This window comes from Diabrotica virgifera, chromosome 3, assembly GCF_917563875.1.
Source record: "Diabrotica virgifera virgifera chromosome 3, PGI_DIABVI_V3a".
Lineage (NCBI taxonomy): Eukaryota > Metazoa > Arthropoda > Insecta > Coleoptera > Chrysomelidae > Diabrotica > Diabrotica virgifera.
Window position 1 is genome coordinate 36,573,189 of NC_065445.1, and position 14,915 is coordinate 36,588,103.

Here is a 14,915-nt window from a genome sequence, read left to right on the forward strand (position 1 = left end):
CTTCTTCACCTAAACTTTCCCTCTCAATCCCTTTGCCACAGAGTCCTTCCATCTTCCCCTCGGCTTTCCTACACCTCTCCTTCCATCAACTTCCAACAGCTCTATCCTTCGTCTCACATAGTTTTTATTTCTACCTCTAACGTGACCGAACCCTTGCAGCCCTTGTTCTTGAATCTTCTTTGAGACTGTGGTTACCCCTGCTCTTTCCCTAATCAAGTCGTTCTGATCCTGTCCCTTCCACCCTTACTCAGCATCCACCGTAACATTTTCATTTCAGATACCCCCATCTTTTCCTGAATCTTCTTTATAGGCCACACTTCACCGTCATACAGCAACGCAGAGGTCTCACCACACTCTTGTATATCCTTCTTTTCAGCCCTCATCCGATTTTTAGATCATAGAGTACCCCACTCATTCATTTCCAGTTAAACCAACCAGCCTCTACTGGATTGGCAATTTCTCGATCTAATGTAGTGTCCCATTTTCCATTATGTAGGAGCCTAGGTATTTAAATTCTCCTAATCATGCTATTTTCCTCAGACATTTCGATGTCCCCAACCATATACTCAGTTTTCGACCTGATAACCATAATAGGTCTGGATCCCGCGTATGAAAAAAAAGTTGATTAATAGCAAGTTGGAAATTTGTTAATAGCTTAAGGGTGTCTAGTCGGACAAACTTTGATATATGGGAACACTGGAACAGGGGAAATTTTAATTGTGGAACAAGTTAAAAATTTGGAACGGTCAGACCACGAAAACGGCACATGTATTTTGTCCGACAGAACAAACTTAAACTCTCCGAACAGAGATTAAACTCTCATGCAAAAATCAGACTGCTATTTATCACCAAATGGACGTTTTAATGAGTGGAACATGTAGAATATGTCAAATGACAGGAATTATGACAGGTGATAAATAGCAGTCTGATTTTTGCATGAGAGTTTAATCTCTGTTCGGAGAGTTTAAGTCTATTCTGTCGGACAAAATAAATGTGCCGTTTTCGTGGTGTGACCGTTCCAAATTTTTAACCTGTTCCACAATGAAAAGTGCCCCTGTTCCAGTGTTCCCATATATCAAAGTTTATCCGACTAGACACCCTTAAGCTATTAATAAATTTTCAGCTTGCTATTAATCAACTTTTTTTTCATACGCGGGATCCAGACCTATAAGTCATTCCTCTTCAATAGAAAAACCTCCAACCTTCCTTCTAAAGAGGTCCGTCCTACAACCCCCCCAACTTCATTTGCCATTCTGTCATCTAATTTAATTACGGAGGAGATAAATTCACGGACAGACAGACAGGCATGAAACCGGAAGTACTATATTATTTGTTCTCGTTTTATTGCAATAAGCCGCATGTACTAGTTCGACAACTTTAAAACAGTACTTCCGATTATAACTCTAAAACCAGAAGACCGCGGTCAAATGTCTCACCTTTAACCCTAGAAGGACCAAGGAGGATTAACAAGTATCCACATCATTGCATTACATCAAATTTTCTAAGTACCATTTCCTCATACTTTTATAAAAACTTGACAGTGGACTATAAATAATCCCCTTGAATACCTTCAACACCATCCCAAAATGGAAAGGGACGATATCATTCATGTGTCAAATTATCAAAATCTAAAAGAAAAAGGGCCAATAAGTCGGCAAAAACAACCATAGTTTGTTCAAAATGCAAGTATGTATGCGGTAAGCACAGCAAGAAGTCAAAAATGTTTCTGTATCCTACGACGATGCCAATTCCACTGAAGCAGAAGACTCTGGGTAAATTATAAATTCGTTTTTTTTTTAACTGTTCCATTAACGTCTAGGAATAATATAAAAGTGTTATTTTTAAATTAGCTTAAATAAAGAGCACGTTTTTGATTAATTTATGTGTGGACAAAAAGACTAAGTTTTCACTCTAATGGAATATAAAACAACATAATGCTATTCTACATCCCACCAGAATGAAAACAATGGGAACCTTCTCTGGTTACACCTCCGAGGCTTCTACAATTTGCAAGCCATACGGATGCTGAGACTAAGGAAGATGAGGGAATTCTACAATTTACAATTCACGTCCCATCTGCTCAGCGCGGTAAAGTTCCAACGAGAATGGTTCCCTTCATACTCCACACAGAGTAAATGTAAATCAAAAATGAATAACCATTTTCAATTTCGTTGCAAAACGAAAATACAGCCGAACCATATTCCGGTCCAATCAGAGAGTGCTGCAAGCACCTCTACCGGTTTCGAAACTTATTAGTCTCTCATCAGGAGGCACATATGCTGCTCTCCCTGATCCAACCAAAACAAACCCCAGCGTGCAGTCCCGGATTGCAACGAACGAAATGGCATAGAAAACTTAGATTGAAAACTTAGTCTTTTTGCTAGCAGTTGCCGCTAGGGCATCTATGCCATTTCGTTCGTTGCAATCCGGGACTGCACGCTGGGGTTTGTTTTGGTTGGATCAGGGAGAGCAGCATATGTGCCTCCTGATGAGAGACTAATAAGTTTCGAAACCGGTAGAGGTGCTTGCAGTATTCATTTTTGATTTACATTTACTCTGTGTGGAGTATGAAGGGAACCATTCTCGTTGGAACTTTACCGCGCTGAGCAGATGGGACGTGAATTGTAAATTGTAGAATTCCCTCATCTTCCTTAGTCTCAGCATCCGTATGGCTTGCAAATTGTAGAAGCCTCGGAGGTGTAACCAGAGAAGGTTCCCATTGTTTTCATTCTGGTGGGATGTAGAATAGCATTATGTTGTTTTATATTCCATTAGAGTGAAAACTTAGTCTTTTTGCTAGCAGTTGCCGCTAGGGCCTCTATGTCATTTCGTTCGTTGCAATCCGGGACTGCACGCTGGGGTTTGTTTTGGTTGGATCAGGGAGAGCAGCATATGTGCCTCCTGATGAGAGACTAATAAGTTTCGAAACCGGTAGAGGTGCTTGCAGCACTCTGATTGGACCGGAATATGGCTCGGCTGTATTTTCGTTTTGCAACGAAATTAAAAATGGTTATTCATTTTTTTTTTTTATGTGGACATTTATTGATCCTCCTTGGTCCTGGCTGTTGTTACTAAAAGGTTGGTCCTGCGAGGTTTTTAATACCAACCTTTGGTTATAAGCTTTTATTTGACACCTCATTTGTCATTCTATCTGGTCTAATGACGGAAGAGTTGTGTGTACAGACGGACAGATAGAAATGGATAATTCAACGTTTTCATATTTTTTCAAAATGGGTGAAAACAAAACCAAAACATTTCTGGTAACTTGCAGTAATACTTAGTGGCTGATCTAGACATTTACATTGGGAGGGAAAATTTCCAATGAAACACCAACCAAAACAAAGACATAAAAATGATGTACCCAAACTACATTAAAGACATAAATAACTTATATGCATTAAAGCATTTTTTTTCCTTAATTTTAATTTATTATCCCTTAATTTTTTAATATCCCTCAACTTTCCTAACTAGCGTGTTTATTGCGTTGAACTTGTCCGTCTGTGGTTTAAGTTTCATGTCAGCTTGTTTTAACAATTTTTTTTCTTTAATTTTGGATCTTATTGGGGGAAATTTCACCATCCCCCCGTAGATCCGCCACTGAGTAATAGTTGCATATAATACTGGTAACTAAGCGATAAAATACACACAATTTACATAAATTTAGTTACTATAGAAACCTAACTATTTACAATACAAACACACTTCCATTATGTCAGACGGGACATTTTTGGTTTGTTTAACAGGCCAAATCGAATGGATAGATATATTAGCAACTAGCGGTACTTCATGGCATTGTAAATACGAGTTTTCGTCAGGTCCAGACTGGAAAGTCTCAGGAGGATTAGAATCGGGCCTTTCGCAAGTTGCGAATATTGTGAACAATGGTGATAAAGTCGTACTCAATCTACCGATAGAAATTCAGTTCAAATCCACAAACCCTTACGGCTGGCCCCAGATTGTTTTAAGTGTTTATAAAAACTCAACACTTGCGGGATATGGAAGGTGTCACATGCCCATAAAACCAGGTATTTATAAAAAATAATAAATTCCTTTGTAAAAGGTATACTTAAAAATTCCCTAAAAACTGTTACATCACAGAACAGAAAGTTTTCGGAATGCTAATTCCATCATCAGTGTTTAATTCTAGTAATATATATGCCTGAGCCACCAAAATGTTTAAGTAAAAACCCTTTAAATGTTGAAATTATTCCTGGATTTAACCTAGGGCATCACAGGACACTTCTTATGTGGGTTGCAATGTTCAGAGGGCAGAGAACTGAGTTATGGTTATGAGTTGCCAATTAAGGTACTAGTACACTTTAGAAAACCAAAAATAAGCATTTTTTCAAGATTTTTTTTCTCAGAACCCTTATTAAAAATTAACAACAAACTTATTGCATATTAATATATAACTCTTAGAGAATACCAAAAATATATCTTTTTTCATTTATGCACGTACACTAATATTGTAGAGGGCGCCAAATTCAAGGCCTCGAAAAAAAGTAGTTCCGATGGCTGACAGTTAATCTCAGGATTGGGATCTCTAAAACAAAAAAATCGTACGGCATTTGAAAAAGGCAGGTCTCTTGCGTGACAATTTACCACCGTTAGTGAAAGATTCCGCAAAAAAAGATTTTAGGGAAATTTGAAAAAATTTTGTAAAAAAATCGCCCGTTTTTCTTCAGTTTTTCATGGTTAAAAAATATTTATTTTTTGGCCAAATTGTGATAAATTGTCACGTAAGAAACCTTCCTTTTTCAAGTGCAGTACGATTTTTTTGTTTCAGATACCCCAATCCTGAGATTAACTGTCTGCCATCATTTTTCGAGGCATCGACTTTTGCGCCCTCTGCAATATTAGTGCACCTGCATAAATGAAAAAAGATATATTTTTGTACTCTCTAAGAGTTAAATATTAACATGTAAAAAGTTTTATGTTCATTTTTAATAAAGGTTCTGAGAAAAAAATTATTATTTTTGGTCTTCTAAAGTGTACTAGTACCTTAAGAGTCCATTATGTGAGGTTTTGCCCTCTGGACATTGCAACCCACCTGGAAAGAGTCCTTTGATTGCTAGGTTAAATCCAGGAATATTTTTTCAACATCACATCTTTTTAATAACAATATGTAACAAATTTTAAAACTTTATAACATTTGAAGGGTTTTTATTCAAACATTTTGTGGCTCAGGCATACATATTCCTAAAACATTCTGTTCTTTAATGTTGTTCTTTTTGGGGATTTTTTAAATGAGGTCCTCAGAGCAACATAGGGCAACATGTCCTAAGCCACATATTGAGCATTTTTAGATTAATACATTAATAAAAACAACATTAAATCTTCTGATTAACAGGGGCCTACACAACCTACCTCTATATATGTGACTAGATCATCATAAATATAATAACTAATAGATTAGACAAGGTATGGGCCGCTCTGTACAACGAGGTGTAACGCCAATATTAAGGATTGAGTGTGTTCCGTCCCTCCACATATTTTTCTTTTATATATGTAATTAGTAATTAATATTCTAAGTTTTATTATTATTCATTTTTTTGTTGTTTAATCATGTGTGTGTATGTTACGTACCAATACGGTCCTGCACTACCCCCAGGCTCAAAGGTCACTTAAGACAGCCTGTGGAAGCGATACACATACACGCATCGCTCAGATGTGTATAGACATTCCTTGTGAAATCATACTTTTTTTATATACTTAAAAACAAAACCAGTGCCAACCGCCCCCCAGCCTTAGTCGACTAAGAGAAGAAGAAGACATCATAAAAGGTACCGTAGATATTCCATATACACACAATTTAATTGATTAATTTTACTTTTAACCCCTTTTTTCACCTTTTCAAATTATCATATGATTCCAGCACCTGTTTTAATTAAATGTATTATTTCTACTAAAGAATATATAATTACAGAGTGCTTTAGTCATATTTGTCTCTCATATGCGCGGGATCGCTTGTAGTCCATGTGGTGAGACCGATCCCGTCTGAAAAAAATTCTGATTCGGTTTCTTTGTGGATTCCTATTCAAAAATATCTCCTTTAAACAAATTTGAAGGGTGCCGGGCGGAATTTTTGGGCAGAAATTGTTAACAATTTTTTTTTTAACAAATACAAAAGATCACCTTTTTTCCCGAAGAATATTTATTTAGGTTTTTTGGGTCATTCTAAACAAGAAAGGTATCTTCTATATAAAGAAAGTGCGAAAATACGCATTTTCGAGGCTTAAAAACTAATATTTAAATTAGTATTTTTGAGGTTGCCAAGTACTTGAATTGTAGTTTAAACATTCAATTTCAAGATTCTGCAGACTGATCGGGTCTAACTTCAATGTATACCATTGTTATTTAATTGTTAATTATGCGTGTTCATCCGATTTTTTTGCCGGTACGGCGCGCACTTTTTCCAAAAATCTCCTATTGTCCTCCGAAAAATATATTTTTTTTTATTTTTCGGAACATTCTAAATAAAATAGGTTTCTTGTCATTTTTCTCAAAAATATTTTTAAAGTTATAAGCGATTTAAAATCCGAAAATGCGATTTAAATCGCTTATAACTTTAAAACTATTAACTTTTGAGAAAAATGACAAGAAACCTATTTTATTTAGAATGTGCCGAAAAATCTAAAAAATATATTTTTGCGAGGAAAATATGAGATTTTTGGAAATAGTGCGCGCTGTACCGGCAAAAAAATCGGATGGACACGCGTAATTAACAATTAAAGAACAACGGTGTAAATTAAAGTTAGACCAGATCAGTTTGCAGAATCTTGAAAATGAATGTTTAAACTAAAATTCAAGTACTTGGCAACCTCAATAATACTAATTTAAATATGAGTTTTTAAGCCTTGAAAATGCGTATTTTCGCATTTCTCAGATTTTAAATCGCCTGTAACTCGAAAACTTTTGGGAAAAAGATACAAGGTACAAGATACCTTTCTTGTTTAGAATGACCCAAAAAACCTAAAAAATTATTCTTCGGGGCAAAAAGGCGATCTTTTGTATTTGTTTAAAAAAATTGTTTAAACAATTTCTGCCCAAAAATTCCGCCCGGCACCCTTCAGATTTGTTTAAAGGAGATATTTTTAAATAGGAATCCATAAAGAAACCGAATCAGAAATTTTTTCAGACGGGAGCGTTCTTACTACATGGACTATTGGTTAAAAAAGATAGATAGACCACCGATCGACTGCTTGCGCGTTACACTTTTTTGCTCAGTATGCATTGTTTATCCTTAATATGTCTATGAGCGCTATCACATAAACATACTGGAAATTCGAATGCAAAGATTGCATTTATCTCAAAACTTGGTTTTTGGGCTGTTGCCCTGATAGCCTCTCAAATATACCTTTTACAAATAACTTTAACTATTTTTTGTGATTTATGGTATACAGCCAGCTAAATGAATTTATTTTCCTCGTGGATTTTAGGTATTTATAAGTTAGAAGTGTTTTTGTCGAAACCTCAAGCGTCGTCGATGTTAGGATATTTAGCATCGTTTTTTGGGTATCAGCCAGAATTATTACAACCAAAAATGTTAGCAACGACAGCGGGAAATAATCTACTGCTTATGGAAACCACAGGACACGCTTTGATTTCAATTAATGTTATTACCCAAGGATTCCAAAATTTGGGATATGATAGAGGAGCAGTAAAAGATTGATAAAATTATTAGTTTTAAAAAGATAAATATTTTTATATTTTTGTACTATTTACTGTAAGAATTTATTAACAATAAAAGATAACAAAAAACGAATTACAACACAATAATATCCATATTTCTGAACTACATTTATTTATTTTCAATGGGAACCTTACCATATAGCGGAATATCTTTTTAATCCGCCCTTCACCTAATTCTTTCGAGCTTTGTCTTTTCCACCTAGTTTCCTGAATGCAATCAATTTGTACTCACCTTCGTTTAAGTGCATCTACTAACCACACACTCTTACCTGTAAGTAAGATTCTAAGACATCCCAATTCTTTTAACTAGTCATGATGTTCCCCCTGAATAGTCCTCACCCGGAAATCAGAATGAAGGTTGTTTGCTTTCGGATCATTTGAGGCGTCTAGAAGCCAAGGGGTATAAGTGCAATTTTGTTCAAGTTGGAGATAAGTACAGTAATAGATAGTTAATACCCATTTTAATGTTGTGGCCAAAGGACACAAGTGAATTTAAAACCAATAGTGACATCTATGGGTATTTCACTTAACTCCTGAAAATAGTTTGTTTATCATTTGGCAGCCATTGGATATAAGTACGCTTATATCCCTTGGCCTCCAAACAAGTATTAGTTATATCGTTTGGCAGCCAACTCGTTAATACTTGTTAGATTAGTGGTACAGTACAATGTGTCAAAGTTCTTACCAAACCCTTCTTTCAGTGCGTCATTAATATTGACGTCTTATAGGATTTTAAGAACGTCGCGAATCATTGCATCATATTTTAGTTAATGCGAGTTGACACGATCCAAGTGTACTTGAAAAATGAAAAAAAAAACTGAAAGAGAAATGTTTGTACCAGAACACTGGTAGAAATGAGACCAGTTCAAAATTTATGGTTGTTAGGATGAAAGACCAGAATTTTGTTAATCTAGATACACTTCGGCAGATTCGACATAAAGGTACTGTACCGGGAATATAAACCATGCAGTGGCTTAACTTCTACAGAAATTTGTCTTACCGCCAACGGGAAGGACAACATCACATATCAAGGTCCCGACGAACCAGACAACTGCTTCGATAGCGAAGATGACTCTTAATATAAATATAGTCTATGATAGATATTAATAGTCTATAACAATTATAGTTAAGTTTACTTCTAGTGTTGTTTCCTACTTATTGCATTTTTATGCCAATTTTTAATTTTTTTTAAAAAAATTATTTGATTTATTGATCAAATTGTATTTAGAAGAATAAAGATACAAGTACAGAGTACAGTACAAGTATTTAGTTAGAAGACAGAGGGTATAAGTGCTGTTTTTTATTCTAAACTATTTTATAAAATGCTAAGTTTTTTTAAATCTGATATAATTGTACAATTACATAAAAGTTTTTGAAGTTAACAAGACCAGCCAATGACCAACTATTTTGAAAAACAAGCGGTAGAATTTAGGAAAGGCGTTAAACTTTAGACTTGATTTTCTCAAAACTACTAAAAATGCACTTGTATCCCTTGGCTTCTACACGCCTTATTTGACCTCAGGAGATGCCATCATTTTAGTACCCATAGGTTTTATTACATTGGAAAAGGTCTTTTCATTATTATGGCCTGAAAAGATTTTCGGACATTTGATGCCTTAATGCCTCTTCTATCAGCATCATATCCTGCACGATTTATCCAACACACCAAAAATGCAATCAAAGTGCAGTATTACCCCACACTCACTTGCATTTTTCTTTATATGCCAGGATCACTACTGTAAGGGCTGTGCTATTATGACCGTGCAAGTTCGGCAAAGCGACACCTGGTTTCTACGCTCAGCAACATTTTTCGCACTTTTAATTATATTGGCCAATTATATTAGTCCTGGTTACTGGATAATTGTCAAGGCCATAGTTCAAAAAAATAATAAGTAGAAAAATTCAGTTTCAGGTTATGTTATTAAAACGTAAACAATAGGGAACTTGCACATTTTTTTTATTACATAATAATGTTCAGTTTTGTATAAAAATGAGATTTCCAAAATTTCACGCTTCAAAAACTCATAATAACTTAGAAGTACAAATTTAAAGTCTTCTTTATCTTAAAATAGTTCAAACGACCCGTGACGTCACAGAGTTTAACTATGTGGTTCAGTTTATGGTTATATTTACGTATATTCTTCTTCTTCTTTAGTTTATTGGCCTCCACCTACTTGGGTATTTAGCCAGATCGTCGTCGGGGAATAAAGGAAAAATATTTATATTCTAATGACATTTACTTTTAATGGGAAATAAGCCACAATTTTACCAAAAAAATGATTTTATTAACGTTTCGAAGCCCAAATCGGGTTTCGTTGTCAAAATACAAAATACTACTGTATTTTGACAACGAAACCCTATTTGGGCTTCGAAACGTTAATAAAATCATTTTTTTTGGTAAAATTGTGGCTTATTTCCCATTAAAAGTAATTGATTATAAAAATGCCACAAGAAAATAGCTTCAGAACAACATTAATGACATTGATCGTATGTCTTTGTAATAAAATATACCAGTTTGTTGAGATTGCAGTTTGATACAGTTTTTGAAGGAAAGGAAAGAAGGTTTACTATTGAAAATAAAACCATTTTGTAAAAGTACAAATTTTCTATGAATAGTTCAAACGATCAAAAACATTTGTAACGTCACATAACTGTATTTTCTACTGACGTTTATACTGTCTAATTTAAAATTATATATACAATTGGTGTAGAATGTAAACATACAACCCCGTGACGTCACGACGCATTTTGGGGTGGCTGGTATAAGTTGAATTTTTAGTCGTCTTTAGGGGCCAAACGAAAGACAAACAAAACTTTTTTATTTTTGATACAGGTTCTAAATTATGTTCTGTTGTGATTTATACCATTTTTTTCGAATTTAAAATTGTATGCAAGTTCCCTATTAAGCAAAAAATAAAATTAATTAAATTTACCTTTATATAATAATTGCATATCATATCAATATTGTGGATCAATATATAATTTTTCTTCTTCAATGACAGTAGGTATGAAATATAGGTCAATGTGACATTTTCAATTGACAATATGAATTATTTAAGAAAGTTACAACATTTCTCCGCTATTGGCGCACGATCGTTTCTCGTATCCCCTCCAAGTACTTGCACACCTCGAATAAGCCGATATATTGTTGACCATATCCTGCATTATCCTTAGCTCAGAACATTTTCCCTTGGCAAATCAACATTTCAAACCATCTTTATTGCATGGTGTTTCTTGCCATCAACCCTTTCCTTTTACACTATATTATCTTATATTATTAAGAAAAGGATCTATGTCAGTACTTAAAAAACAATATGACAGTAAGAGATTGTTGAAAAATATTAAATTTATATTGTTATCGCTTTTATATTAGTTGTCACACAGTTTCTCAAACACCGATATTGTAATTTATTTATTTAATAACATTTATACCATTTAAATAACATTTATTTAATAAAAATTTTTATATATAATTTATTTAACAGAACTAGGTGTACAATTAAGCGATTTTGTAAAATAATAATTAATATCTAACATCTCAAGTAACTGAAGCAAATGTGGCTGGTAACCAGATTTTGCAATTTTTCGAATAACCTTGAACATATACAATACAATCTCTTGAAAATTCTTAAATATACTTTCTAGCTTATGAAAATTCGGATGAACATAACTACCTTCTTCGCAAGTCCAACTTCTTGAACGTAGATAATCGAAGAATTTTAAAATCACCATAAATGTTTTATGGATAATGTTTTTGACGATTGTCATTTTTTGGGACAGAAGACACCTGAAAAAGTATAAGCAGTTTGTAAGTTGAGCAAAATCAAACCACAGTATAATGCTAACGAATTAGTAGGGCCACTCTCGATTTTGACGGTTCCAATTTTGCAATCCACTCCTGTGACACAATTTTGAATGGAGTCAAATGGAGACAAAGGAGTCAAATTTTTAATGAATTCGGTGACATTCGACCGTGTGATGGATGGCCGAAGTTATCTTTAACGTTTGAGCTAAAGTTAAGATTACTCTCAGGAATAACGATGCCCATAACTATTTAGGTAAAATTCGGTGTGATGTATCCCTCACAGTTATGAGATAGTTATTTCTTCAACGTTATATTAGAAATAACATTTGAGGAACAGAGTTTGAAGTAACAAAGAGAACCTTATGTAGAAATAGTACAAGTTGGAGTGAGAGCGAGAGATTGTTCGGAACATGCTACAGGATGGGTAGATGACCGTAAAAGTAAATTCCCGTCGTCGGCCACCGCCGATGACCGAACAGCAAATGGTTGTACGGGTTTGGTGGTGTTTCAAACGGTTGATAGAAACAGGGTTGCCAGATTGGTGTATTTTCCCACAATTTTGGGGTAATTTGAAAGCGTCTAGGGAAATTTTTCTAAGCAGAAATTGTAGTGGGATTTTTTGGGGGCGGAAAATTATGGAGCATTTTAAGGGGTCATGGTAAAGTAAATTTGCGAATATACGTAGAACTGTATATTATACTCCCATATAACCGAAGACGATAGGAACTATGAATTATTTCCAGGGCTCTCGTTGATAAGTAGTATAATTTCGGTTTACTGTTCTCTTCATTTGACTACTAATTTATTAAAATTCGGTAAAAATTTAAATTTGGGGTATTTGAGCTTCAATTTGAGGGAATTTCAGTTTCTAAGTGGGGATTTATAAAATATCATCTGGCAACTCTGGATAGAAAGCTCAGTAGTTACTTAAACTAAAATTTCAACTTATATCTCTCGATTTGATTTTTGTATAATTTTTAAAATTGTATTACCCTTCTATTCTTAATTATTAAATTATTAGCTTCTAAATTCACTTGATTTCTGTCTAAAAACAAGTCAAAAGATGAACCCAACCTTACATAACTACAGAGTTATATCATAACTTGAGGTTTAACGTCGCGTTATAAAGTGACAGTTGATATATCAGATAACTCAAGAACTGTCAAGAAATAACGCAAGTAGTTAAGTTAAATATGATACATCACACCAATTGGAGGATTATAACTTAACTACAGGATAAGTTTACGTTAAAGATAACTTCGGTCATCCATTACACGGCTGATTGTCTCCCAAATAGAACATAGAGAACAAACGATTTTTCGAGTGACCCTACTCATTCGTTAACATTATACTGTGGTATATCTAAAACTAACTTGCATAAATGACAGAAACTTGTTTCCAGACCAATTCCCCATATATTTTAGATAAACGGTACAATTTTTTGATGTGTTGATTATTTGGAGATATAAAGATGGCCTGAGTTCGTCTTCCTAACAGTCAATATCATGAAATCGAATCATAAGACGATAGCTCAGTATATGGCTTTTCATTCACAGTCATTTGTTTCGAGCTTCTGTCATATGTTGTATAATCTGTGTATAATATTAATATACACGAATTATACGACATATGACACAAGCTCAAAATAAATGACAATCGATGAAAAGCCCTATACTGCAAATGTACTGCTGAGTGAAATAGTAATGATTGTTGTACTGTGATAGAACTGTAGTAATATTTTTCTCATAATTATGACGCTGCAATCGGTTGCGCGGATGATGTCTCTTATCCCACCGACGAAACGATTGGAAGCTCGGCAATTACTCAGTGACGTATAGAGCTTTTCATTCGCATTCATTTGTTTCGAGCTTCTGTCATATGTTGTATAATCCGTGTATATTAATATTATACACAGACTATACAACATGTGACAAAATATCGAAACAAATGACAATCGATGAAAAGCCCTATTTACGAAATTATAGTTGCTTTTTTCGGTAATTCAGGCGTACCACTGTTTGATTGCCACGATTGACTTATCCTATGCTGCTAAAATGAGTATGTAGTTATAAAATCTGAGTGACAAACTTCATCATAATTGATATTTCCTACAATATATTAAAGCACAGTCCCAATATACATAGAATTGTTCAACATTTATAACATTTTCTAGAACTATATGATTTGTAAATCTCTGAGACCAGACAATGTCCCCCTGGAACTTTTAAAATATGGGACATACAAGCTGTTTAAACATTTAGCGGATCTTTTTCGGAAGCACATAAATGATATGACAATTCTCGTAGAGAGGCAGACTTTAATTCATAGACTACATAACCACAATTCATTAGAAGGGAAGTTAAGAGAACTTTGATAATTATTATAAAGGAATTGCAGTCCTCACTACAATTTCAAGAGTATTACAAAAAAGTAGGAAAACAAGCAGGATTTGGAGTGGGACGATCCACAATAGATCTCCCAAATAATAGATAAAAGGTGGAAAAGAAGCCAAGAAACTCAACTTGTATACATGGATCTCAGAAAAGCATCTGGCAGTATTCTCCAACAAAAACTTTGGGAATCACTTCACAAAACGAATATAAATACCACCCTTATAAAATCTGTCCAGAAACTGGACCAAAACAACATACCCAGAATAAAATAAAAAGAGTATCTTTCAAAAGAGTTCAAGATCAACAAAAGACTAAAACAACGATGTTGTTTGTCACTGACGCTCTTTAAAATTTATTTAGAAAAAGCTTTAGAAATTTGGAAACGGACATGTAAAAATATGGGCATACCTCTCAATAATACAAAGGTCTACACACATTATGCTTTGCAGCTGACCAGATAATAGTTCAACATAATTATGAGAATGTTAAATATATGATGCGAAAATTAATAGAAGAATACACAAAGTTGGGCGTAGAGATAAAATATCGACAAGGAATACATGACATGTGTAATGACGGAGAACAACAAAGCGTGGTACTTAAGGAATATCAACAAGAAATAAAACAATGTACGAAATACAAATATCTGGGCATGTATATTAAGAGGAAACAGTAGCGATCAACAGGTAGCGAAAACGCGTTCCAAGATTGCGGCTGTAATTTTGAATATTTTTTCGAGATATTTGGCACACGTATTCGTAATATAATAAAGAATGGCGGTACAGAGCCCGATTTGAAAAATATATTAATATGTGGAAATTACTCTGTAATTAAATACAATATTAAAAAAACGAGCCTGTACCGCCATTAAGAAGAACAAAAAAATACATTTTCTTCAAATAAACTTTTTTATCCGATGCCTAGATTTTGTGTCATTTTGGAACTACTAAAATTTTTTATTTCATTAGTAGTTCCAAAATGACACAAAATCTAGGCATCGGATAAAAAAGTTAATTTGAAGAAAG

The 14,915-nt window shown here is 34.2% G+C and overlaps 2 protein-coding genes across 2 annotated transcripts in view; one reads left to right on the top strand and one right to left on the bottom strand.

Annotated features, from left to right (window-relative positions):
- Window positions 1–3,703: 3,703 nt before the first annotated feature.
- Window positions 3,704–7,764, top strand: LOC114338393 (B9 domain-containing protein 1-like). Its single transcript, XM_028288984.2, has 2 exons — window positions 3,704–4,025; window positions 7,440–7,764. The coding sequence occupies exons 1-2, from the start codon at window positions 3,710–3,712 to the stop codon at window positions 7,670–7,672; spliced, it is 549 nt and encodes a 182-aa protein (XP_028144785.2). The 5' UTR covers window positions 3,704–3,709; the 3' UTR covers window positions 7,673–7,764.
- A 3,353-nt stretch (window positions 7,765–11,117) lies between these two features.
- LOC114338394 (gamma-tubulin complex component 6) overlaps window positions 11,118–14,915 on the bottom strand; it is a 46,184-nt gene continuing 42,386 nt past the window's right edge. Inside the window, exon 15 of the mRNA XM_028288985.2 lies at window positions 11,118–11,479. Coding sequence (XP_028144786.2) covers window positions 11,167–11,479 — 313 coding nt within the window. The 3' untranslated portion in view covers window positions 11,118–11,166. The remainder of the gene's footprint in view (window positions 11,480–14,915) is intronic.